Source organism: Budorcas taxicolor, chromosome 4, assembly GCF_023091745.1.
Source record: "Budorcas taxicolor isolate Tak-1 chromosome 4, Takin1.1, whole genome shotgun sequence".
In the NCBI taxonomy this organism is placed as follows: Eukaryota; Metazoa; Chordata; class Mammalia; order Artiodactyla; family Bovidae; genus Budorcas; species Budorcas taxicolor.
Window position 1 is genome coordinate 34,952,681 of NC_068913.1, and position 27,777 is coordinate 34,980,457.

At 42.5% G+C, this 27,777-nt stretch overlaps 1 protein-coding gene across 1 annotated transcript in view; it reads left to right on the forward strand.

The window, feature by feature from the left end:
* Positions 1–210: 210 nt before the first annotated feature.
* ABCB4 (ATP binding cassette subfamily B member 4) overlaps positions 211–27,777 on the forward strand; it is a 76,857-nt gene continuing 49,290 nt past the window's right edge. Inside the window, exons 1-10 of the mRNA XM_052638384.1 lie at positions 211–253; positions 917–1,019; positions 1,114–1,725; positions 5,204–5,258; positions 8,549–8,699; positions 14,711–14,768; positions 15,923–16,114; positions 17,670–17,841; positions 21,624–21,748; positions 26,336–26,507. Coding sequence (XP_052494344.1) covers positions 211–253; positions 917–1,019; positions 1,114–1,725; positions 5,204–5,258; positions 8,549–8,699; positions 14,711–14,768; positions 15,923–16,114; positions 17,670–17,841; positions 21,624–21,748; positions 26,336–26,507 — 1,683 coding nt within the window. The remainder of the gene's footprint in view (positions 254–916; positions 1,020–1,113; positions 1,726–5,203; positions 5,259–8,548; positions 8,700–14,710; positions 14,769–15,922; positions 16,115–17,669; positions 17,842–21,623; positions 21,749–26,335; positions 26,508–27,777) is intronic.

The following is a 27,777-nucleotide window of genomic DNA, read 5'->3' on the forward strand; positions in this document are numbered from 1 at the left end:
ATACCTCTTATATGCCAGGCACTTTACACACATTATGTCTAATGCTAATACCCCAATTTTACGGTTTCAGTAAAATCAAGAATTAAGTAAATTGCCTAAGGCCAAACAGTAACTGGCTGTAAGAGGTGAGAGTCCAAGGTCTCCCGACAGCACCTCCTCTTGTAGGATGCTCTGTGTTAACTTTCTCTGGGAACCCGAGAAAGCCACGGCATGGCTTCTGTGTTAACAAGACAGCAGGAGCAAGGACCAGCAGGTAACCCTGCTATCTGGTTGGGAAGAGGGGAAGCCATGTGTATGGAGTGTATTCTGGTTCAGGCTCAGTACTAGCTCCTTCTACCTTCTTAGTTCCTTTATTCCTCACAGTGACCTAGTAAGGGGGGTGTCTTATCCTCATGTTACCATATGAGGAAACTGAGGCTTAGAGAAGCGAGAAAGTGTCCAAGGTGACATAACTAGTGAGATAGGAAGCTCTGAGTTTGAATCCCACTGGCTTCAAAGCTATGGTAACATGTTGCTCCCTGTTTTCGATTTTCCCTTTAAGAAGGAGTGTGGCGCGAGGTTCATGAAAAGGGATGAGAAAACCACAGAGGATCCCCGTGAGCGCGAGGTTTAGAGACACCTGAGCACGGGGAGAAGTCCAGGATCAGAACAGGATTCCAGGAGAGGACACTGGAGACTGGACCCTGGTCCTGAGGATGTAGCCACAGGCGAGACCCGACCTCCCTGGGCTTCAGTTTCCTGTCGGAAAGGGAGTGAGAAGCGGTTGAATTTGGCGATTTCTAAAGCGCCCTCCAGCCCTAAAGTTCTGGGCCTCTCCGTGTTAAGAAAGGCTTCCCTGGTGTTAAGAAGGCACCGACTGCATTATCCTGCGAAGAGCTTAATGCGATGTTTTTGGGCGGCCCTGCCCTGTTCTCAGCATCCCGAGAGACGGGTGGGTTCGGTGCCCCCCGGGGAGCAGACCCGGGGATGCAGAAGCTGCGGGAGGCGAGCGTAGGGGTCCCTCCGCTGCCCCATCATTGGTGAGCATGTACAAACTGTCCCCGCAAGGCTTCAAAAAGAAAACTGCTCTGAAGGAGTGTGACAGTCACTCTGGAGGGCTCGAGGGGCCCGCAGGCCAGGCTTTCGGAACACCCCGCGGCACCAGGCTGGTCGCGGGGCTTATCGGCCGCAGCTGGCGCGGCGGGCCCGGGGCTGGCGGCTGGCCGGGGGTGGGCGGCAGCGGAGGGCGGCGCGCCGGGCGCCCGTCCCCGCGCGGTGTGCGGAGCGAGCCTGGCGGCTGGAGCGCCTGCTCTGCCCGGGGCCGTGGCCCCGGCGGCTTCGGGAGGCGTCTCTGGGGCCGGACACTCTCGGGGTGGGGCGGGGGCGGGGGCGGGGGCGAGCAAAGTCCCAGGCCCCGCGGCCGCAGCGCCGGCGCGCCCAGCGGCTCGGCCGGAGACAGGCGCAGTCCCGGGTGAGGGAAGCTCGGGAAGGTGGGCTCCGCGCGGCGGGCAGCGTGGCATCCGCGCGGTCCTCCCGGTCCCCCGACCAGTCTGCTGGCCCCGACCCCCCGGCGGGTGGGGAGGGGGCTGTTGTGAGGAGGCTGGGCGAGCTCCCCAAGCTGGGGCTGGTGCCCTTGGACCTGAGACTGGTTTCTCCCCAGGCTGAGATGGATCCAGAGGTGGGAAGGATCGCAACATTCCGGATCACCGAGACCAGGGAGGACGGATTTGAACTGGGCGTCCGCAGGTACATCACCCTCGGCCACCGTTTTTCTGCTTTTCTCGTTACACGCGAGTCAGCAGAGCCACATGTAGCCGAGCAAAGAAGCTGAGTGGATGATGCCTTTGGCCTTTGTTTTGGAGTTTCCTTAGAGTCTTTTCTGTGGTTCTGACTTTACCCAAGGAATGTCACTGAGGCTTCTTTTGCAACAGGCTGGCTTTCCTGGTGGGTCAGTGGTAAAGAATCCCTCAGACACGCCGGGATCCCTGGGTTGGGAAGATCCCCTTGAGACGGGCAAGGCAACCCACTCCTGTATTCTTCCCTGGAGAATCCCCATGGACAGAAGAGCCTGGTGGGCTACAGTCCTCTGGGTGGCAAAGAGTCAGACACGACTTAGCCAATAAACACCACCAGGAAAGAGAGCATGGTTTGAAAGCGCCCCCTTCCCTTTGTGCAGGGCCCTTCGATGAGCATGTGTGGTGTAACATTCCTTGCATTATGGAGCTCACGACTTTTCCAGAAAACTTTCCAGAAAACTTTCATAAGCATGGTCTGATCTTCCAGGCTTAAAGAGCATCAGACATCTGCTGTTGATGGTTGTGCTTTTTAAACAAGTGTAGTGAAGCAGGCAGCTCCTTCCTTCCACTCATTATTCCTCTTCCTCCTTTTACCCACCCTCCTCTCAGCTCTCCGGTTCCCTCTTTCTTCCCTCTGGGGGGTGAGGGGTGAGTTGGGGAGGGGAACCTTGAGCAGCCTGGGGCGGTTACCTGCGCTTCCAAAGAAATTGTTGCTCAGATGCGAGGGGGAGACCTCTGCCTCTGTCTGCTTGCCTGTCTTTCTCCCTGTGCTGGCTCTTTGAATCCCGAGGGCCCTCGTCACTCTCACTTCTCCACCTTAGCAGGGGCGTAAGCAATCAGTAAGTGGCAAGCTGTCTTTGTCCCTCTTCCACTTTGAGGACAGTGAATCATTTTTGCCTTCAGCCTCAAAATTTGAGGCTGTTGTGGTCTCTGAGTTCATGCCAAGCCACCCAGAACTAATTGACCTGTGTCATCCAGTGATCACCCAGAGGGACACACTTATCAGGTTCTATAGTGGATCCTCAAGCTGCAAGTGGCCTGATTAGTTAACAGAGAACATGCCTATCTGGTGGTTAAACCAGGGCATTACTTTAGTCTGTTAATTTCTTCAAACAATGATCTTACTTTGTTTCTTCTATGTACTCTGGTATTCATTCACAGAATATCTAGTTCACCCTATAAAGTTGGAAAACCCATGGATGGTATTTTTTCTTCTACAAAAAGGTGGTTTTCATTCGCTGGCAGTTTAGGCTGGAGTTGACTGTGACTCTATAAATAGATGGCATTTTCTCCAAGAAGTCTGTTTCTGTGTTGCACTGGCTAAACATTGGTGAGTGTACAGAGGGGCAACCCCTGCAAAAGACACAGTGACACAACAGAGCCCAAGGAAGTGCTCAGAAGTGGCGCTCACAGCCTTGTGTCGGGAAGAAGACAGTTCAAAGAGTATAAAAGACTAAGAAAAAGTTAAGATTATGAACTTAAGTGTAATGAGACACACTTTTATAAAAAATGGACCAAAACTTGTGTGCTAAAGGAAGTTCAGCTCACTTCAGTGGTCTAGGGAAAACTGAGAGTTCCATGGTTGTTCCGATCACGCAGTTTTGCCTGTCACATTCTTGTGAACACATTTCATTGCAGATGTCAGTCCTTTGATTTTAGAAAATGTTCCAGATAGTTTGGGATCAAGTCCTGTGAATAAAACTTTACCTGGAAATTTAAATGAATGCATTTAGGCAAAAAAAGTCTGCTCTCCTACAGTTAGCTTTTATTTATTATTGAGAATAGATGTAAACAATACATATGCTGAATATGTAGTTGCTAGAATCTTGCAACTAGTCTTTATATGGCATGGAATTAAAGCCCAAGATATGTAAGAGAAAAATATTACATCAAATTCCATCTTCCTGCCTCAGGGGAGAACCAGATTGTGTTTCATTCTATACCAAAGACTGAGGAAGCAACAGCATTTCCAACCTAAAACCAAATTAATAGCCTGTGGCTTCTGAGACAGATTATCACCAAAGGGCATCAGATATCCCAGACCAGGAAACCAGGGGCACTCTTGGGCTGTAAGTAATATCAAGTTAGATCTATGCAAATAGGTGGTCATTTGTGAAAAAGAAGCATCCATAAACTCTTTTTTCCCAGGGGCACTTAGTCCTGCAAACAATTGTTAGCAGGTAATGAATGCTATGGGAACACGTTAATTAAGGCTAAAGAAATCAGGAGTGCAAAAAAGCAATTTTAAATAGGGTAGTTAAGGTAGGTCATATTGAGAAGGCAATATTAAAGCAAGAACTTGAAAACAAATGAGAGAGCCCTGTGGCATATATGTACCACTCCCGGCAGAGGTAATGCAGGCCCTGCAGGGGGAGCGTGTTTGGAGTGTTCACAGGACAGCAGCAGCAGAGAGAGCTGGGTGACTGGGGCCGAGCTGGCAGGGGTGGGAGTGGGCACTGTGCTCAGAGAGGCAACAAAGAATATCGTGTGGGGCCGGAGAGGCCAGGGTAAGGATCTGGCTTTTACTCTGAGAAAAGTGGAAGCCACTTGTAAGTCTTTGAGCAGAGTAGCAGCATAATATAACCTGAGAGTTTTTTTTCATTTATTGAAGTATAGTTGATTTCCAATGTTGTGTTAATTTCTGCTATACAGCAAAATGATCAGCTATACATATATATATATATATATATTTGCGCACACATTCTTTTTCATGTTCTTTTCCACTATGGTTTATTACAGGAAGTTGAATACAGTTCCCTGTGCTCTGCAGGAGGACCTTGTTGTTCATCCATCTTATTTGTAATAGCTGGCATGTGCTAATCGCAAACTCCCAGTCCATCACTCGCCTCTTCCTCCTCTTTAGCAAGCATGTGACTTGTGTTTTTAAATGATGACTCTGAGCGCTGCCTTGCGGATAGACTGAAGTGGGACAAGCGGAAGTGGAGAAACAAGGCAGGAGTTCTCCGGGCTGTTAGGATAGTTATGAAAGTGGCGAAGAGCGAGTGAACTCAAGATGTATTTTGACTGTAGAGCCGACAGGATTTCCTGACGCCACTCCCTATAATCATTCAGAAGAGTGGCCTTTACTAATTTTAGATCAAGATGTACCTTTTCAGCACATGAAGAATTAACTGATCTTGCAGACATTGTTGACATGGTCATCTTCCTTCTGTGCATGTGTGCTGCAAGGCAGGTGACCGTTCCCCGGTTATCCAGAGATTCCTATAGTGCCTTGGACAGTTACCTTTGCTCTTGGTTATTGCCTTACACCGTGTGTTAAACTGGATAATTTTGACAGTTTGTGGACATCACTCTTTTACATTTGAATATATAATATTCAAATATGGTAACTACTTAAATTTATATTCAGTTGACTGTGAAATATTTTGTAAGAGTTTTTAAATTCGGTTGTATATATTTTTTTACAGCAGCCAAGCTAAGGAAAAAATGAAGAAAGTAGATTTGATTGGACCATTAACATTGGTAAGCTGTGAAATATAAACTTTGAATCAGTTCTGCCTTCATTTAAGTTTGATGTCTTGGATCTGTAGTGAGGAGTACTTTAAGATACATGTCCTGGATTGGCTCATTGTATTTAATGGCCCACATTCTCAAGGTGGATGATAAAACAGGTAGGGATAGGCTGGCTGGAAGAGCAGAACTAACTGGTATAGAGGGAAATTGAAGTTAGGACTGGTGTTTGAAGCACCATACAAACCAATTAATTTCAGAAAAATACATCTCTGCACTTGTTTCACACACAAGCACAAATTTACCTTAAAATAAACTTGCGTATAAGGAGATTGTTAACTATAGAAAATTGTAAATGCTTAAGAAATCTATGTTCACATTGGCCTCCAGGAAAATTGATTAAATATGAAGTTACTATTACAGATTCAGATGTTTATGATAATCCAACATATTTTTGGAAGAAGTCAAATCTGTTTTTCATTTGTAACATGTCTTAGCGAGGGGACCCAACAAAATGTTTGCCTACTTTTAGTGAATATGATATGTTCCAAACTATGACAGCTATTATTTAATAACAAAGAAGTTGGTAAAAAAAAAGAAAAAGAAAAAAAAGCATGTCATCTGAAGTCTCCAGCTTATTAAGTATCATTCTCTTCTCCCTGATGCTTGTGACTTTTGTGTTTAAAAATCTCAGTAAGGGTAACATTTTTTCAGTTCAGTACTTTAGAGAAATCTGGTTTTAATGCAAAGGTTTTAAATCAGCCTCTTATAGCAAACAAAATGTCACAAACCTTAACGTAGAAACAGAAGTTTTCATTTGAATTTGAAAGTTCAACCTTAAATATAAGTGTAATCCTTTTCACTGTCCTAATAGATTTTTTTGCTGCTGTTCTGATTGAGGTTCAGTATAAGACTGCATTGTAATAGGGGTTAGAAAGGCATTCGGGCTTCTCTGGTGGCTCAGATGGTAAAGAATCTACCTGCAAAGAGGGAGATCTGGGTTCGATCCCTGGGTTGGGAAGATCCCCTGGAGTAGGGCATGGAGTAACCCACTCTGATATTCTTGCCTGGAGAATCCCCATGGACAGAGAAGCCTGGCGGGCTATAGTCCATAGGGTTGCAAAGAGTCGGACACGACTGAGTGACGAAGCACAGCACAACACAGAAAGGCATTCTTCTGTTGAAAAAATCACTGGAAACAGATCTAGGTTACTTAGGATATTACTGTGAAATTCCTGGAATTTTCACTGAAGCTTGGTGACAGAATTTTGTTTCATTAATATGAGAAACTCTTTAATTAAGGTGCAGTGAATATATTACATTACATGAGTTTCAAATGTACTATGAGAAGCCTTTAAAACTTTCCTCAGTTTCACGTGGAGAAGGAAATGGAAACCCACTCTAGTATTCTTGCCTGGAGAATTCCAGGGACAGAGGAGCCTGGTGGGCTGCCGTCTGTGGGGTCGCACAGAGTTGGACACGGCTGAGGCGACTTAGCAGCAGCAGCAGCAGTTTCACGTAAATGTTTGGTGGAGACAACATTGCATGTCAACTTGCTCCTATGCTTGAGCTGTGGCCCAGAAACTCAAGTGCTCTATCTCCCTTCCCCTCCAGCCACTAAGGTGAACCTTGGGGACACTGGTCCCTTTTGTGGCAATTTTAGGGGCCCTTCCCACCTGCTCTGGACTTTACCTGCCCGCCTTGTTTCATTCCAAGCTCCACCTGGCTTCCCACCCTTTGCCTCTCTCAACACTCTTGCTTGCCCTCTGTGTTTAATGATGGAATTTGCTCTCCCAGACCGGACTTCTGGAAATCCCTGAGAGCAGTTGGCACACTGCCCCCCACCACCCCCCACTTTGTGCTTTAGCCTCAGGGTGCCCCTGCATGGTGGCTCCCTCTGACTCAGCCTCCACTCTCAAGGACCCCACTCTGCCCAGCCTGACTCATCACCCATTCTCTTGATGACTGTTCCTTCCTTTGTCCCCCAAAGGGAGTGGGGTGGGGAAATGGGCAGAGATAAGGGTTAAAAAGATGAGAGAGATGTGAGGGACAAAGGGAAAAGTATAGAAATGGAAGACTAAGAGACGGGAGATGTAGTCTGGAAGGCAGAGGACGGAAGAAGAACAGAGAGAGAGGCATAGTTTCAGTCAATCAGAAATGGGGAGAGAAAGTGGGAATTTGGAGAGAACTAAAAAAGGTGGTGAAGGACAAAGGGTTTTGGAGTATTATGACACTGATCACTGGTTAGTTCTTGGGTGTTGTGCACTTTACTGGTATAACTACTTCCCTCTATAAGTGATAAGTGGAAGTTGCTCAGTCATGTCTGACTCTTTGTGACACCACGGGCTATTCAGTCCATGGAATTCTCCAGACCAGAATACTGGAATGGGTAGCCTTGCCCTTCTCCAGGGATCTTCCCAACCCAGGGATCGAACCGAGGTCTCCCACGTTGCAGGCAGATTCTTTACCAGCTGAGCCAGCAGGGAAGCCCTCTATAGACGGTACTACATCCAAGATAGTTGGTGTGGCCACCAGGCCTTTTAGGCCTCTCTCTAATATCGTCTTCCATGCTCTGTACTGTGTGCTTAGAAATTCCACCATGTGGAGTTCCCTGAGGACTCGTAGTTTCCAGTCACCCTGCTGTTCTAAACCCCCACTTCCCCCACTTTCTCTGCACTCCCCAGTTCTTCTTCGCTAATTCCCCATTGTCCTTCAAGATTCTACAATGATTATCATCTCCATAAGCAAGACTTCCCTAAAGCACACACCCAGGCACTCCTTAAGTTCCTTGCCCTTCGCTATTGATCTGTCTTCCAAAAGCTAACTTAAGCCTCTTAAAAGGGCCTTATCCTCAAAACCCAGGATATCTGTTCCTTCTCCGCCCTTTATAATTCTCCCTCTGAAATATTCTGAATGTCTTTTTAAAGGATGTATTGTGTCTGTGTGTGTAAATGACATCAACCCCTAGCTGTTTCTACTTCACTACCTCAGGAGCTCTGGAAGATCAAACAGTGTTTCTTAATGAAACCAAATCTTAGTCCCTTCTGATTATATTGCAATCACTTATCCAAATAAGACACTGATTAAATGAAATTAGAATTTTTTCCACACAGATACAAAATAAATAGACTCTTGAAATTACTCTGTCGATGATTTGAGTTGAAATTCTCTTTCTTCCCTAATACATTTATTTGGAACGGTTACTGACCTTAAAGAAAAATCCAAAGAACATACATTGTGAAAAAAGAGAAAGTCTGTTTACAAGCTAAGTATTCTTCCCTTCTCTTTCCTCCTTTTTTTAGTTCCGATACTCTGATTGGCAGGATAAGTTATTTATGTCTTTTGGCACTATCATGGCCATAACTCATGGATCAGGTCTGCCCCTCATGATGATAGTGTTTGGAGAAATGACTGACAGATTTGTTAATACTGGAGGAAATTTCTCCCTTCCAGGTAAGCGTTTCTTTAATTGAGATATGTAGATGTATAGATGTATTCATTTATTTAACTGAGTGAAAGATTAGAAATTGATTTTTCTATTCATGGTCTTGCTTCATGGTCTGGACAGCTGGGTGGCTTCAGATATCACAGAAGGAGTTTTAAAATTCTCAGTAAAATTCCTCAAATAATCAGTTAAATTTCAACAAATAAGTGTATGCTTTTGGGCTTTAAGTATAGAACAAGGAAATTTCCAGAAAGCTTTGAGTTTCAATAAAGTAAGGAAGTCAGTCTGCTTGAGGATGGTGGACCCATAGCAGAGCATGTCTGCACAGTGTCCATTCAGTTAATGACTATTGATGAGCTCGCTTCAAGATGCAGCAGTTGGCATGGCAGTACTTCTGAGCCGTCCTCAGCTTGCAGGTCTGTTTCTGATGTTTTCTTCTTCCCCTCCCTCTCCCCCTCTCTCCTATCCTTCTTGCTAAAATTACACCTGCTTTCTGTCTCTAATATTTGGATCAACAAGGTTGACTGTTCCTTAACAGAGCACTTTACTAAAGAGTGAATGGATTCAGTATGAGAATGATGTGCTTTGAAACTCACCCAAAGGACTAAAATTACTGAAGTGCCAAAGGAGTCACATAAGTTAATGCCATCTATATGAGGAGCTATGTCAGCAGCATTGGAGTGAGGTTCCGATGGACAAAGTTATTTTCATATTAGACAGACTTAACACAGAAAGGAAGATAGCCACGCTTTCTACCCAGCGCGACGGCTCAGTTCCTCCCTAGAGACCTGCGGGCTCTAGCTGGAGACCGAGTGGAGCCCTGCTGCTCAGATGGGGGATGTGCAGGAGACGGCTAATAAAGGGGAGGCAGCTTCCCCAGTAGAGGCACCTGAGAGGCAGTAGACTGTATTTAGATGACACTCAGGAAGTTTCCAGTGTTCACTGCTGAGAGCTACATACTTGGTTAGCATTGTAGGGCTGGTTGTAATTACCTAAGAACATGATTGCTTAATTTATGCAATAGGATATCTTTACATGAATATTGATGAATATTAATACCTTTTAGATGTCTAGCAGAAGCATCCTTTGAATAGTTAAAGCACATTCCTACAAAAAAAGTTTATTTATTCTCTAGTACTACTGTCTCTGAGAAGAACCTCTTTGTAACAAAAATAACAGAAATCTTTCATAGTGTGTATCACGTGCTAGGTCTTATTCTCAGTGACACATGAAGACAGCTGAGGCTTAGAGAGAATAAATAACCTCCCAAAATTACACAGTGTTAGGGCAGAATTCAGACTCAGGCCTTTCTACCGCCCATACCATGCTCATGACTGTACACATTCCACTGCCAATGTAGGTAGCTGTACATTCTCCTTTAAAAGTTGTGTCTGGGAAAGTTTTAACTGGGTTGCTTGTATTCTACCAGTGACCAAACCTTTAACACAAATATTGTAAAGAGTAAGATAGGATAGTTTAAAAAGTCTTTAAGGAAACTAGGAATTTTTAATTTATTTTCCTTTTCCTTCTTATGAGATTTATAGATGTATAATACACACACACAGAACAGGAGAATGCCCATATTAGAATATATCAATCAAAACTGGCTCCAATTTAGGATTTTAAAAACTCAGATGAATGACTGGATAAACAAAAGTTGTTACATACATACAATGGAGTGTTAAAAAGCCTGAAAAAGGAAGGAAATTTTGACACCTGCTGTAACATGGATGAATCTTGAGGACATTGCTGCTGCTGCTGCTGCTGCTGCTAAGTCACTTCACTCGTGTCCAACTCTGTGCGACCCCATACATGGCAGCCCACCAGGCTCCCCTGTCCCTGGGATTCTCCAGGCAAGAACACTGGAGTGGGTTGCCATTTCCTTCTCCAATGCGTGAAAGTGAAAAGTGAAAGTGAAGTCATTACGCTAAGTGAAAGAAGACAAATATCATATTATTCTGCTTATAGGAGGTGTCTAGAGTAGCCAAATTCATAGAAACAAAAAAGAAGATAGTGGTAGCTGGGGCTGGAGGATAAGGAAATGGGGAGTTGTTTAATGGGCAGAGTTTCAGTTGGGGAAGCTGAAAAGTTCTGGAGATTGATTTTACCATAGTGTAAATATATTTAACACTACTGCCGTCTGTGGGGTCGCACAGAGTCGGACATGACTGAAGCAACACAGCAGCAGCAGCCGCAGCAACTATACACTTAAAATGGTTAAGACTGTAATGCATATCTTATCACAGTTAATTTTTTTTAATTGGATGCAATGTACTTATCCCAGGGAAGTTGATATTTGGTCTAGTTTTATTAATCCCATTTTTGTTTTTGCTAACACCAGAGTAATTCACAGCTTCCTTATTTGGAGCAGTCTGTTTATTTTTAATGTGTTTCTAATTATGCAACCAAATTGCTTTGAAGCTGGAATGGCAGACAGGTGCCACGTACTGTGCCCAGGGCCAAATTCAAGGTCTTTCTGGGGAATGGCACGAGCAAGTCACTTGCAGACCTATGACCAGAGTTGCCAACTTAGTTTCGGTGACCTCCGAATTAAATGACACTTGGTTCTCTGCAGCCACATTTGTCATTAGGCAACTTGATTGTCTTGGAGGGTTTGGAATGAGAAGTCCCTCAAATGTTATTAATGCCAGTGTCCACTCTTTAGGTTTGTACAAATAATATTCCCATGGCTCTTTGGAGAAAACAAATTGTTACATTTCATGCTCACTCTGAATCCAGAGAGCTCCTTTATATGTTTAGGTTTGTAGAGTTTAGCCAAAGTCATGGGGGTTGAGAGATGGCAGAGTCCTCAGTGTCCATAGCTGAGCTCGCTAGCTCGTCTCACCAAGATGATGTTTGTTTAGAGTCTATTTTTTAGAATTGTTGGATTCTTGGACAGCAAGACTCAATGGGAGCCAAATGAGATGAGAAAGAGGAAAAAAAAGGTTTAAATTACAAGAGGGTCTGACAGTGAGTTATTGTGAACAGAGTCCATCCTTGTCAACAGAATAAAGTCTCCGTGACAAGGTTGTTCCCTCACAATGACTCAGCTGTGCAGAAACTATGCATAAAACATTCCACATCCAAACCTTAAGAATGGAGTCCTAGGAAACAGGGTTTCTACCAAGTATTAGGAACTTGATATTTCATGCCAAGTCTGTGTGGCTGTAATAATGTAGGAGGTTGTGTGGAGAAATTGATACACCCTGCGTGCCCTTGCGTTGCCACATAGATGAAAGGAAAAGACATTTTTGAGCCCCAGTTACCTTGATTTATTACCCATATGCTAAAACTGCCTGGCCATCCAGCAATTCTGCCTTGTGCTAAGTGTTTCCATGTACTATTAATAAAAGTAGTCCTGGACTGAATCAAGGGAGGCAGGCATCGATTTACTTTGAGACTCAGAGTGACAGCTCTCCTTATTTAGTGTCTCTTTGAGTGTTCCTTAAGGTATACATATATTACTGGGGACTGTACCTGAATTTGGGGCAAATTACTTAACCTCTATAATCCCTACTGTTATCACCTTTGAAAGGTAGGCTTGCTGATAGAATTAAATGAGATGACTCATGTCAAGTGTCTGGAACATAAGTATTGAGGGGAAACTAGCTGTAAGAACTTGGAAATGCAACAACCACTCTTAGACTCTGTTTCCTCACCTATAAAATGTATAAATGTATGGAGTATATGTGGGCTCTCTAAAATGAAAAGGCAGCTTTAGAATTTCCCATTTCTTCGCTATGGGAGGCATTTAGGCAGAATAGAGAAGGAGTTCTCCATCCTGGTATATTAAAATCAATTGGAAGCAATTTTTAGATTATGATCTAGTCTCAGCTAGAGGTTCTGATTCAGCTGGTCTTGGATGGAGCCTCAGTTCAGTTGCTCAGTCGTATCTGACTCTGCGACCCCATGGACTGCAGCACACCAGGCTTCCCTGTCTATCCCCAACTCCTGGAGTGTACTCAAACTCACGACCATCAAGCCAGTGATGCCATCCAACCATCTCATCTTCTGTTGTCCCCATTGGACAACTATATTTTTTTCCACCCACCCCACATGATTCTAACAGGCAGAGAGTGCTGCAAACTACTCAACCAGATAACTGCTTGAAGACTGTTTATGAGGCTGAAGCCTAACACGTAGCGTCTGGGAAGACCAGGTAGCGGCCTCCTCCAGATCGAATCCCGTGAGATTTCCAGATCTAGCATTCCAGATTTCATCGCATGGCTCTTGAAGGAGCACATTCATACACACGTGTCACACGTTGGTCCTCTGGCAGCAGAAACTTGGTTTCCTAGGGGCTGTAGGGCTTCTAGGGTTACTCACCCAGAATTAGATTGCCATTCTTGGCCTGGGACTCTGAGAAAGGAGCAGGTCAAGTTTGTAATGGTCGTAGATTTTTATTTCCTAGGAGGGAAGATCAATTTGAGTTATAATATTGGTGATGGAGGCGAGCAAAAGTCATTTTAAGATTTCAGCTGCTTTCTAAGTTCAGGGGGGAATAGCCCTGTACGCATAATCTGCAGGTTTCCTGTGGTTTTGAACAATGATTTCTGCACATACCTCAGCTTGCATGTAGCTTGCCTGCCTCTCATTCCAAACACACTTCCAGCGTAGCTGTCGAGGGTGCCAGATTTATGAACTCAGGAAGCAAATGAGCACACAGAACTGAATGGATGAGAACCGAAGCAAAATAGAGTCTGCTTCGTCAAGGACCTAGCAGCTGATAAAGAGCTAGACTAATAAGCAGAAACAGTTCGCCATGAACATCTATAGAAAGAACAGTCCTGCGGGAGAAATCAAGCCGCCATCGGGGCTACGGGCCTGGTAATTGATCCTGACGGTAGGTTAAGTTTAAAATAAATTTCTACCTCACCTCCCTTTGGTAACACAGCACCCAGAAAATGTGACCTCAGGGCTGTCTGCACGTGATAAAGGAACAGGGCCTGGTCTCTCTCCTGGCATCGTGGCAGGGGTGTTTTCCCGACAGTGCCGTGGTAGCATTTTATCCTGTCACGCTGTGAATGCGGTCGGTGTGGGCTGGTTTCTTTTTATTTTTCACTTTGTGCTTCTTAAAGTGAAAATAAGTCGTTACCACGTGAACCAGTCGGTGTGTAGTGTCGGGTGCTGTATGAGAGTGTTAGGACTCTCAGCCTACTTACTGTAGTAACTGAGTGACTTTGGCTAAGTTACTTTATATCCCTGTGCTTCAGTTTCCTCATCTGTAAAACAGGAATTTATGATATAGCCCTACCTGTATCGTCCTATCTATGGAATTCTGAAAATTAAACCATGTAATATAGTATTCAGAACAGTGCCCAGCATATAATAAATGCTCACTGGATCCTAGCTGTTACGAAAACATGTGAACCAGAAAAGGCACATTGACACTTTTATCAAAAGTAGTTCAAAGTAAAAGACCATTTCCTTCCAGTTAATACTGCTTTAAAAATGCCCGTTTACAGGACTGCTAATAACCAAGACAAGGAATGCAGGACCCTGACGGATCACCATGATCCACTGACTTGTCTTTGAGCAACTCAGTGACCTTTCTTGTCTTTTTCTCCCTTTGCCATGAATGTAATTCAGACTTTCCATTACTTATATTGTGAGGAAGCATGTAAGGGAAACACACACATATAGTAACGTAGAATCAAAAGAAGCAAGTATCTGTAAAGTGCTTTGCACCACTAAGAAAAAAGTGCCTGTTAAATCCTGTGTTTCTATGTGGGACATTTCTTTTTTCTTCCTCTGCCTTCTGTATGCCCTTCATCAGCTCCTCTCTGCTGCTCTAGGAAGTTGTGTTGCTAAAGGCCCAAGGCCTCTGGTAGGGGGGCAGTACCTGGGGCGGGGGGGCTTTACTTCCGCAACTGGACCCTCGATGCACCTAAACCGTAGGGCCCTTTACATGGGCCAGATGATAAGAGTGACTTGAGAGTGACAGGGAAAGAGAAAAAAGATTTTAAAAACCCAGCAGTGCCTTTCAAAAATGTCTTATTTTAATTTTGTTTTTATTTAGTGAATTTTTCGTTGGCAATGCTAAATCCAGGCAAAATTCTGGAAGAAGAAATGACTAGGTAATTGGCTAATATATGTATATATCATACATACTTCTTTATACTGTGCTTTTAAAAAACATTTTATTTGAAAATAATTTCAACCTTATGAAGAGTTATAAGCGTGTACAAAGAATCCCTGTATACTCTAGCTTTTGCTAGACTCTTTATCCTATTGTTTCCATTTATACCCCCTCCCCTGCCATTTAAAGTAAGTGAAGTATGAAGTATGAAGACCCAGGGCAGCCAAATGAATAAATATTATTTTAAAAAAGTAAGTTGCCCAGAGCATGGTCCTTTACTTATAAATACTTGATTGGTTCCAAGAACAGGGCATTCTCTTCATAACCTCAGTACAGCTATCAACCTCAGTACATTTCATATTGATACAATACTTTGGTCTACCATCCGAATTCCAGTTTGGTCTGTTGATCTAATAATATCATTTATGGCATTTTTTCCCCTTTCTTCAGCTTCTTAATAGAAATCCTCAAAGCCTGTCACATAACATTTGTGTTTACTTTTCAATTAATGTTGCCAACTTAAATGAGTACTGTGTGTTGCCATCGTGGCCTGAAAGGAAAATATATTTGAGAGTAATGAAATTGAATTTATTATTTCTAAAGATACTAACTTCCCTCCAATTTAGTTAAGGCTACACTCTGAGTTGATTTGAATTCATAACATTTTAGCACTGGTTTTAAAAAATCTTTCAACTTCTGCCAATCAGGAAGAGGGTTTTTTGTTCTTTGTGTAAACAGTATGGGAAAAACTTAACACTAACAGCCATTTTGCATGTTCAGCCTATTTATTCCTGTATTTGCAATGTGGTGAAGCTTTTCAGAACAGTAAGATATGCAAGTCTAGAATGTGAATGATGGAAGAGTCAAATTGTGTCTACAGATTATCAATATAAGTTTAAAATGATTCATGAACACCACTGTATGTTTGCAATTAATGACATAACTTTATTTTACCTTTGGCTGATAATTCAAGTGGATAGATTGGCCACTGTTCTATTATAATGTAAGATAAGAGAAAAAAAATTTGTACATGTTATAATGTCTTACATGGTCTTTGTGATCTGTCAGTAAATTTATTAATTTCCAATTCTGAATATTTCTCTTCCAAACATAAAGACTCTATTTAAAAGAAACTTTTGAATTGTTTTCCAGATATGCATATTATTATTCAGGATTAGGTGCTGGAGTTCTTGTTGCTGCCTATATACAGGTTTCATTTTGGACTTTGGCAGCTGGCCGACAGATTAAGAAAATTAGGCAAGAGTTTTTTCATGCTATTCTACGACAAGAAATAGGCTGGTTTGACATCAGTGACATCACTGAACTCAATACACGGCTAACAGAGTAAGTATATTGTTACCTACACATCCATAAAGAAATTAACTACTAGCTATGTGCAAACTTGTCAAGGGAAGATTTTAAATGAAAAAAAAATTTGCTCAATTAAACATTTGGTGTGTATTGGGAATAGATGATCTGAGCCATCTCTAGCAGTTACAGCCTATGCCACAGTGCATTTTCCTTACCTGATATGTTTTGTGTTTTTTTTTTTTTGGCCTCAGTTATATAAGTAGGTGTCTTTGCGTACTGAGCTCACATCCTTTGGGGCTTCCTGGTAGCTCAGACAGTAAAGAATCTGCCTGCAAATGCAGGAGATCTGGGTTCGATCCATGGGATGGGAAGATCCCCTGGAGAAGGAAATGGCAACCCACTCTAGTATTCTTGCCTGGAGAATCCTATGGACAGAGGAGCCTAGCAGGATACAGCCCATGGGGTCCCAAAGAGTCGGATGCAACTAACACACACACTCACATCCTTTACTTGTTTCTCTCTCACAGGGCTCATCACAGGCCAGAAAGATATTAAGATAGCACTCCAGTAAGATGGATGAATGAGTGAATCAGGGATTGAATGAATTCATAAAGAGACTTCTCTTAGTTCTTGTTGACTCTTCACTTATTCAACAAAGAATTGAGGGCTTCTTAAACACTGTGCTAGATGTTTGTGATTTAACAGTGAATGAGGCAAAGATCTCTGGCCTCTTGTTGCTTACGTTCCAGCAGTGGGTGATAGATGATTAGCATTTTCTGGCTGGAGATCCTGGCGAGAGGGTAGTGAGCAAATGTTCAAGAGGAAGGAGGATCAGGGCATTTTGGTCCTGGCTGGCCTCCATAGGGACCTCAGGTCTGCCACTGGACATTTTTGACCTGAGAAGTAGCATATTCAGACTTCCATTTCCAAAGGATCACTCTGGCTGCTGTCCTGAGAATAGAGTGGGCTAACAATAGCACCACGGGTAGAAGGAAGGATCCCTTCCTTATTCCTGCTGCTGCTGCTAAGTCGCTGCAGTTGTATCCGACTCTGTGCGACCCCATAGATGGCAACCAACCAGGCTCTGCCATCCCTGGGATTCTCCAGGCAAGAACACTGGAATGGGTTGCCATTTCCTTCTCCAATGCTTGAAAGTGAAAAGTGAAAGGGAAGTCTCTCAGTTGTGTCCGACTCTTTGTGACCCCATGGACTGCAGCCTACCAGGCTCCTCCGTCCATGGGATTTTCCAGGCAAGAGTACTGGAGTGGATTGCCATTGCCTCCTTATTCCTACTTTCAAACAAATTGAGGCATATGTTCAAAATGCTAATCCTTCTCTAATAGGATTAACTAACTGAACAGCATCAACTTTTAATGATACTGACTTCCCAGAAGCGTGAACTAATCCTGAATTTCTTCCTTTGTACAGTTTTTAGGTGGGGAAAGTGTCATTCAAGAAGCTAAGACTGTGAGAGGGGCTTGCGGGCATCTGAACGAGCTTTGCCTGTGTCTGTGTTGGTTAGATGTTTGCTTCGCCTTTCTGACTGAAGACCTCCTGCCTGTAACCACTTAGGTGTGATCTTTTTTAGTGACATCTCCAAAATCAGTGAAGGAATTGGTGACAAGGTTGGAATGTTCTTTCAAGCAATAGCCACGTTTTTTGCAGGATTCATAGTGGGGTTTATCAGAGGATGGAAGCTCACTCTTGTGATAATGGCCATCAGCCCTGTCCTGGGACTCTCTACGGCTGTTTGGGCAAAGGTATGTGAAACATGGGCATGACCACATGTGTTACCTGACACAGATAGAGTTATCTTCAAGATGCAGGATTCTGGTTACATGTTGTGCAGATCTGGTTAAATGTCATTCGAAACCGCATGCAGAAGGATGTTGTTAATATGGTGCTCTAATAGGGAAGATTATTTTTAATGTGATTCAAAATGTCAGATATGGCACTTCCCTAGTGGTCCAGTAGTTGAGACTGAGTTTCCAATGCAAGGGATGTGGGTGTGATCCCTGGCTAGGGAACTAAGATCCCACATGCTGCATGGCCAAAAAACGAAAACATCAGTTTTTACCTCAGATACAGTTTTTGCACTCTTTTTTTTTCACTTGTTTTAAAATCAATAAAATATTATTGATTATTTTTATTTTTATGATTATTTATTGGCTGTGTCAGGTCTTAGTTGTGGCACATGGGATTTTTGTCATGCTGCATGGGTTTCTCTAGTTGTGGTGCATGGACTTTTTTATAGTTGTAGTGGGTAGACTCAGTTGCTCAGTGGTATGTGAGATCTTTTTTTTTTTTTTTTTAGTTTTTTATTTTTTTAATTTTAAAATCTTTAATTCTTACATGTGTTCCCAAACATGAACGCCCCTCCCACCTCCCTCCCCATAACATCTCTGTGGGTCATCCCCATGCACCAGCCCCAAGCATGCTGTATCCTGCGTCAGACATAGACTGGCGATTCAATTCTTACATGATAGTATACATGATAGAATGCCATTCTCCCAAATCATCCCACCCTCTCCCTCTCCCTCTGAGTCCAAAAGTCCGTTATACACAGCTGTGTCTTTTTTCCTGTCTTGCATACAGGGTCGTCATTGCCATCTTTCTAAATTCCATATATATGTGTTAGTATACTGTATTGGTGTTTTCCTTCCTGGCTTACTTCACTCTGTATAATCGGCTCCAGTTTCATCCATCTCATCAGAACTGATTCAAATGAACTCTTTTAAACAGCTGAGTAATACTCCATTGTGTATATGTACCACAGCTTTCTTATCCATTCATCTGCTGATGGACATCTAGGCTGTTTCCATGTCCTGGCTATTATGAACAGTGCTGCGATAAACATTGGGGTACATGTGTCTCTTTCAATTCTGGTTTCCTTGGTGTGTATGCCCAGCAGTGGGATTGCTGGGTCATAAGGTAGTTCTATTTGCAATTTTTTAAGGAATCTCCACACTGTTCTCCATAGTGGCTGTACTAGTTTGCATTCCCACCAACAGTGTAGGAGGGTTCCCTTTTCTCCACACCCTCTCCAGCATTTATTGCTTGCAGATTTTTGGATCGCAGCCATTCTGACTGGTGTGAAGTGGTACCTCATTGTGGTTTTGATTTGCATTTCTCTGATAATGAGTGATGTTGAGCATCTTTTCATGTGTTTGTTAGCCATCCGTATGTCTTCTTTGGAGAAATGTCTATTTAGTTCTTTGGCCCATTTTTTGATTGGGTCGTTTATTTTTCTGGACTTGAGCTGCATAAGTTGCTTGTATATTTTTGAGATTAGTTGTTTGTCAGTTGCTTCATTTGCTATTATTTTCTCCCATTCCGAAGGCTGTCTTTTCACCTTGCTTATATTTTCCTTTGTTGTGCAGAAGCTTTTAATTTTAATTAGATCCCATTTGTTTATTTTTGCTTTTATTTCCAGAATTCTGGGAGGTGGATCATAGAGGATCCTGCTGTGATTTATGTCGGAGAGTGTTTTGCCTATGTTCTCCTCTAGGAGTTTTATAGTTTCTGGTCTTACATTTAGATCTTTAATCCATTTTGAGTTTATTTTTGTGTGCGGTGTTAGAAAGTGATCTAGTTTCATTCTTTTACAAGTGGTTGACCAGTTTTCCCAGCACCACTTGTTAAAGAGATTGTCTTTACTCCATTGTATATTCTTGCCTCCTTTGTCAAAGATAAGGTGTCCATATGTATGTGAGATCTTAGTTCCCTGATGAGTGGTTGAGCCTGTGTTCCCTGCATTGGAAGGCAGATTCCTAACCTCTGGACCATCAGGGAAGTCCCTGCACTGTTGTTATTACTTTGGGTAAATCTCCTGGCATAGTAATTTAAATCACATAAATCGTTATGTCCCTATTTAAGGAAACATAATTTAAAAGTTACATCGCTCAGTTAGTCACTCAGTCGTGTCTGACTCTTTGCGACCCCATAGACTGCTGCCCGCCAGGATCCTCTGTCCTTGGGATTTTCCAGGCAAGAATACTGGAGTGAGTTGCCATTCCCTTCTCCAGGGGATCTTCCTGATCCAGAGATCAAGCCTGGGTCTCTTGCATTGCAGACAGATTCTTTACCATCTTAGCCACCAGGGAAGCCCAGCTTAAAAATATAACATAACTTCAAACTATTGCATGAATATCGAACATTTAACTAAGTTTGGATTTGCTGTTTAATTGTGATGGTTACATGGGGCACTCTGCCAATTTTGCCTTACAGTAAAGTCCACATAACCTGTTCCATTTCAGCCAACACTCCAGGGTTGAGAAATGTTACTGGCAATTTTTGCTCATTTTGGGGTTGATTATTTACTTAATAGACGACTGGCATCTCTTGTGTTTCGATTTTTCCTTTAGCTTTCTCCTGCAGCATCTTGTTTAGCCATCTTATAATTCAGTAGACTATCCATGAGTAGGTCTGGAAATGTGGTTTTCAAAGTGGTTAAAAATCATTACACAATAATAGTAAGGATAGTGAATCCTTTCTCAGCAGTAAGATTTTAGTTTAGTTTAGTTTGCAATCAATAGAGAAAAAAAAGGTAGTAGATGTGGAATTCAACACTATTACCAAAAACCCTATCTAGTGAATTATATGTGCCTAACTTTTTGTTTTTCCTCACTCTGTTACTGAATCAAGTCTGGCTGCTTGAAAAAGATAATTATTTGCCAAAGCTGGTAGAAAGGAAAGTTGCTTTTAATCAGTATGCCGGCAATTTGGGGAAGATGGTGGGCTCAGTGTCCACCAAAAACTATCTCCAAAGATTCTGTTCACTCATGAAATATTTTAAAGGGGCAAAGGAAAGCATCTCAGTTAATCATCATGACAGAGGGTCAGAGCTGACAGTACTCCCCATCATGCAGACCTGTGAGCAGGCTTGTCAACTTCCTGTGATTTTTCTTTAAATGCTATCTCTTTACACTTATTCATGAGATTACTGAAGGGGAAGCTGGGGAAGAGACCTGCTCATTTGTTAATGACTTATTCTTTATTTCTACATCTTTGATCTATGAAAAGAACCAACAAGTTAGGTGAAGTATTGTGTGATCAAAAGATTTGAAAGGGGGACTTCCCCAGTGGTCCATTGGCTAATGCCTTCCACTACAAGGGGTGCCAGTTCAATCCCTGGTCAGGGAACTAAGGTTCTACATGTGGCCAAAAATTTTAAAAAAAAAAAAAAATTGTGCTAGGGCTGGAGACAAGCAGAGCATGGGGATGATTGGTTTAAGGTTAGTGGCATGACAGACGAAGACAGAGAAATCAATAGAGAGAAAATAATAGTAGATGTGGAGAGCTTTTTCCTGCCCAGAGCTACTTACAACTTCCTGGGGAGGAGTTCATTAAGGCAGATCACACCTAGCCTTTGTAGGGGAATGGAAGAAGCTGTTGGATGTGGTACACTGAGTGATGTTTGCTTCATATCTACAGTGTTTGGTAAAGGACAGGGTTTGGGAAGAAAAAGTAAGTTGAAGAGTTGATCAGAGTGTCTTTTAACTTTTTTCCCTATTCAAAAGTCATGTGTTTCTCTTCTTTCCAGATACTCTCAGCGTTTAGTGACAAAGAACTGGCTGCGTATGCAAAAGCAGGTGCCGTGGCGGAAGAAGCTCTGGGGGCCATCAGGACTGTGATCGCTTTTGGGGGCCAGAAGAGAGAGCTGGAGAGGTCAGGAAGGTCCTTTGTCCACTGGCTCAAAGAACTTGCTTTTATTACATTTTCTTACTTACTCTTTTGTGGTATGAGGGCTACACTCCATACGGTCACAAAGAGTCAAACACAACTGAAGACACTTTTAGCATGCAGGCATGCACATGTGTCTACTGCTTTCCTTTGCCTAATATAAACCCCTTACCCACAAAACATACACACCCTTTATTGATGGCTGGAGTTTGTCAGACTTTACAGCAGGGTTCTGACCATTTTTGGCTACCCTGGCGGCTCAGATGGTAAAGAATCTGCCTGCAATGTGGGAGACCTGGGTTCTATCCCTGGGTTGAGAAGATCCCCTGGAGAAGGGAATGGCAACCCACTCCAGTATTCTTGCCTGGAGAATCCCATGGACAGAGGAGCCTGGGTGGGCTACGGTCCATGGGATCTCAAAGAGTTGGACATGAGTGAGTGACTAACACTTAACACTTTCTGAACTTTTTATATTCCATGGACTTCTTTGAGAGTCTGATGAAATCTATGGACTCCTTCTTAGAATAATGATTTTAAATGCATAAAACAAAATACATAGGCTTATATAGGAAACCAATTATAACGAGGCACAGTCATCAAAACATTTTTAAAATTGTGATACAATAAATCCATGCAAATAGATGGGGAAACAGTGGCTGACTTTATTTTTCTGGGCTCCAAAATCACTGCAGATGGTGATTAAAGCCATGAAATTAAAAGATGCTTACTCCTTGGAATGAAAGTTATGACCAACCTAGACAGCATATTAAAAAGCAGAGACATTACTTTGCCAACAAAGGTCCGTCTAGTCAAGGCTATGGTTTTTCCTGTGGTCATGTATGGATGTGAGAGTTGGACTATAAAGAAAGCTGAGCCAGAAGAATTGATGCTTTTCAACTGTGGTATTGGAGAAGACTCTTGAGAGTCCCTTGGACTGCAAGGAGATCCAACCAGTCCATCCTAAAGATCAGTCCTGGGTGTTCATTGGAAGGACTGATGGTGAAGCTGAAACTCCAATACTTTGACCACCTGATGCGAAGAGCTGACTCATTTGAAAAGACCGTGATGCTGGGAAAGATTGAGGGCAGGAGGAGAAGGGGACAACAGAGGATGAGATGGTTGGATGGCATCGCCGACTCGATGGACATGGATTTGGGTGGACTCCTGGAGTTGGTGATGGACAGGGAGGCCTATTGTGCTGCAGTTAATGGGGTCGCAAACAGTCAGACATGACTGAGCAACTGAACTGAACTGAAATCCATGCTTCTATTTTTAACCTATTGAATATCAAGAACTAACTATAGGTCTAATACCTACTATAATTCCAAGTAGGTCTGTGGGTCAAATGTATTTCAAGATATCTGTAAAAAGTAGAACGTGATATGAAAATGATCTGGGATTTCTATTGGCAACACATTCACAGTTACTGCTGACACTACAGAGGCTTGTTTCATGCACTGATAATCGAAGGAAATGCTGAATTTTGGTTAGGGGTTAGCAAAGTTAAAAATGTAAGTTTTTCCCTGGTCAAATTCCTTAACCAGGGATTCCAGGTCGAGTGCCTTTGCAAGGTGTAAATTTTTCCCTGGTCAAATTCCTTAACCAGGGATTCCAGGTCAAGTGCCTCTGCTCTAAGGGGAGTTGATAGACAAAAATGTATGGGCCAGAACAAACCCCACTAATAAAGGCTACTCAACTCTCCAACCAGTTTTATTTAAATAATAACATACCCTAATATAACTAAAGTATGACTCCATGTAAAATATTTTCTTTTGCCATTCTGCAGGACTCCTGATACCCCTGACTCTATGAAAGAGAAATTCTCTGGAAATTCTCTAGCCTTGAAAGCAAAGGTTCCCCTCTCCCCTCTTTTTCATCTTCTGTTTTTCTATTCCTTAAGTCCTCTTGACAGCCAACCTGTGCCTGGTTCTCTAACCTCTTCCTTTCTCTCTCTCACTGCTGCTTCCTGCACACAATAGCCCACACACCTCAGGATGTGAGTGTAATCAGTGCCGCTCCATTAGCTGCAAAAGGCGAGCCATCTAAGCGAAGGTAATTACAGCATGTCCATCCTTGTCCCTGGAACCTGTGTCACGTGGGGCTGATGTAAACCTCCCTGCCCACACCTTGCAGCCGGGCCACCTGGGATTCAGCACAGCGCTGGGCGAGGGGTGCCAGCTGTCTCCCCAGGGACGCAGCTCTGCTAAGTCAGTGCATGGCCCAACACTGAGGAAAGAACACTGGAGAGTTAGGTGCTTTAAGTAATTAAAAGATATAATTTTGGGTGGCCGGATGCATTTTTAAAAATGAATAAATTCTCAGCATCTTATTTGGTTAAACTAAAAAAGATATGATGTTGTTTGTTTCTGTTAGAAACATTCTAATGGATGTGATATAAGTTTCATTGTACATCCAGTGGATTTTTTCTTTTCTGACTTTAAGGAACCAAAATTAAATTTTATACACTCTCTGCATCTAGCATGGAATGATAGGCTTAACTGAAATTGATGGAAAAAATGTTGTTATTTAACAGAACCATTCTAGACACGTGTACCTTTATGTCAAATCCCAGAAGCCAGTAATAATGGATTTTACTTAATATTTTAAATTATGGTAATAATAGAATGAGAGGTATTTAGGAAGAGATTAAATTCTAAAACAATAGCAATAAGAATAAGAATAGGATTTATCAGATTTTGCCAACTATGTGCCAGCACTGTTCTAACAACTTTCTGACATTGTCCTTTAACCTCGCAATCATCTAGCAAGGTAGGCGTTAGTAACTCCATTTTATAATGGCATTTGCAGCAATATGGATGGACCTAAAGCTTGTCATCCTAAGTGAAGTAAGGCAGACAAAGACAAATATCCTATGATAATACAGAGCCTAGAAAAAATGATACAAATGAACTTATTTCAAAACAGAAACAGACTCACAGACATAGAAAACAGGCTTATGGTTACCAAAAGGAAAAGGAGGGGAGGGGGAAATTAGGAGTTTAGGATTAACATATACTCGCTACTCTATATAGAATAGGTAAGCAACAAGGACCTACTGTATAGCACAGGGAACTACACTCAATATGTTGTAATAATCTGTAAGGTAGAAGAATCTGAAAAAGAATACGTGTGTGTGTGTGTGTGTGTGTGTGTGTGTATAACTGCATCTCTTTGCACATCTGAAACTAACACAACACTGTAAATCAACTATACTTCAATTTTTAAAAAGTAATTCCATTTACAAGTGATGAAACTAAAATCTAAAAGAGTTGAGTAAGAAACTGTATCCCATAAGTAGTGACCTCTTTATACCCTGTATAACCCTTTATACCCTGACTAACACTCTCACTTTTACCCAGTGGGACAGCAGAGAAGACAAATTAGCCTGTCTTGAGAATATAACTGCTTTAAGAGTCCCAAATAGTGTTTGCAGTTTACATTTTGGTGTCACTCCTGGTGGGCTTGGTTTCTCTTCTTCCTCCTTAACCTTTTTGAAGGATGAACCATGGTTCTAACCTTTTTACTTGTGGCATATCTTTGCTCAGTCCTATGGGCAGAGCTGGCCTTCTAGAATACACAGAGCATCACAAGCGGTTAGACCAATTGAGAAACATATGGAGCATATAAAGAAAGCTGGAAAGAATTTATGAATGAACAAATATCAAAAAAAGCAAAGCAAAGCAAAAAAGCAAAGGCTGGAGTATAAGTACACAAACGGGTAAAATTCCCATCCCTTACCCAATGGGGTCAGGCTTCCCTGGTGGCTCAGATGGTGAAGAATCCGCCTGCAATGCAGGAGACCCAGGTTCAATCCTTGGGTCAGGAAGCTCCCCTGGAGGAGGAAGGTGCTTTCTTGCCTGGAGAGTCCCATGGACAGAGGAGCCTGGTGGGCTGCAGTCCACGGGGTCGAAAAGAGTCAGACACTACCGAGTGACTAACACTCTCACTTTCACCCAGTGGGACAGCAGAGAAGACAAATTAGCCTGTCTTGAGAATATAACTGCTTTAAGAGTCCCAAATAGTGTTTGCAGTTTACATTTTGGTGTCACTCCTGGTGGGCTTGGTTTCTCTTCTTCCTCCTTAACCTTGACTTGTGACGCTGGCCATGAAGGTTGATGGTGAAGTTCTCCCAGGGTTGGGAGTTCAGTCCTGGATCAGCTATGGGAACATTGTTGGGACTGGTGGGGACCGAGGGAGATGGGTCCAAGCCAGTAGAGAAAAGGCTCAGCTGGGCTCTGGTCCAGGCTGACCCTGCACTGGTTCAATTCCCGGGAAGCTGGGTGTCTCCACAGGTTTCTTGGTTGATGGTTTTTGTCCCTTAAACCTCTAGCTGTCCAGGAGGGGAATATAGCTAAGATTATGGATTCTCAGGGTTCAATCCCTCAGTTGGAAAGATCTCCTGGAGAAGGAAATGGCAATCCACTCCAGTATTCTTGCCTGGAGAATTCCATGGATGGTGGAACCTGGTAGGCTACAGTCCATGGGGTCACAACGAGTCGGACACGACTGAGCAACTTCACTTTCACTTTCATGGATTCTTATTATCATATTTCCCCCTTCATTTTCTGGTAGGTATCAGAAACATCTAGAAAATGCCAAAAGGATTGGAATTAAAAAAGCTATTTCAGCAAACATCTCTATGGGCACTGCCTTCCTGCTAATATATGCATCGTATGCACTGGCCTTCTGGTATGGATCCACTCTAGTTATAGCCAAAGAATACACTATTGGAAATGCAATTACAGTAAGTTGTTTTCCTAATATTTGTGACAAATCTGAAAATATTGTTTATCTATCTACCTCTTCTTTTATTTTCCTCCTTTTTGAAGGATGAACCATGGTTCTAACCTTTTTACTTGTGGCATATCTTTGCTCAGTCCTGTGGGCAGAGCTGGCCTTCTAGAATACACAGAGCATCACAAGCGGTTAGACCAATTGAGAAACATATGGAGCATATAAAGAAAGCTGGAAAGAATTTATGAATGAACAAATATCAATTGGCACCATCTTCATTGTGCCTGTGATTTTCATCATATAAAGAAGTAAAGATTATTATACATAGGTCATAGTATGAGAGAACATTAAATTTGTATCATATTGTCTACCCAAATACAAGATGAAAAGTGATTTTAGTCTTTTTTCTTTTATAAAATGAAAATAAGTTCATTATGATTAAAAAAGTATACATACTAGTTATACAAAAGATTAGAGTACTTTTAAAAATTAGAAATTACTTACAATTAGAATTACTTATGATCTAAAAATCCATGCATGCTTAATGATGACTTTCGGTGTATATCTTCCAGATTATTTTCTGTATATGGGTTTTTTTCTCTCGAAACCTAAATTGCATTATGCATATCTTTTTGTAAATTTTTTTATAAACTAGCAACATATTGTGACCTTCTTTCCATGTCAGTGATGGTCAGGACAACATGTAACCATTCAACTAGCCATGTTTTAAAACCTGCACTTCCCTGTCTTTCTAAAGAGAGGACATGGAACACAGTTTGACCCCTTGATGATGACTTAGGAGCATTATGGAAATTTATCATTTCAGAATGTTCTCTAGAGTGGTACCTTCAGACCCCCATTGAAGTGTGGAGGGCTGTTTGGCTGGATGAGGTTTCATCACTGCTGAGTCTGTTTTTTCTCATGTTGGTCCCCTCTCCTTGTCAGCTTGGAAGCACTCCACCTCTCTTTACTTCCTCATTTGCTAAATTTTACAAAGCAGGGAGCCCTGACTCTGGCATTCATCCTCTCTGGCCTGGTCTCCCCATTTGCTGGGTGTAGACAGTGACTGCTCCGAAACAGGGGAGCAGAGTGACTCGCATGATGCAGGGAGCCCAGTGATGCCCTCTTCATGAAGCCCGAGAACTCGAGTGTGTTATTTCTAGCATTGCTTCTGGTAGGGACATTTTTTTGCTCTCTTGCTGGTCTTTCTCTGTATTGCAGATAGTAGATAGATATTTGAGTTCTGGTATGTTAAGTGCTATTGTTATTTGTCATCTTCT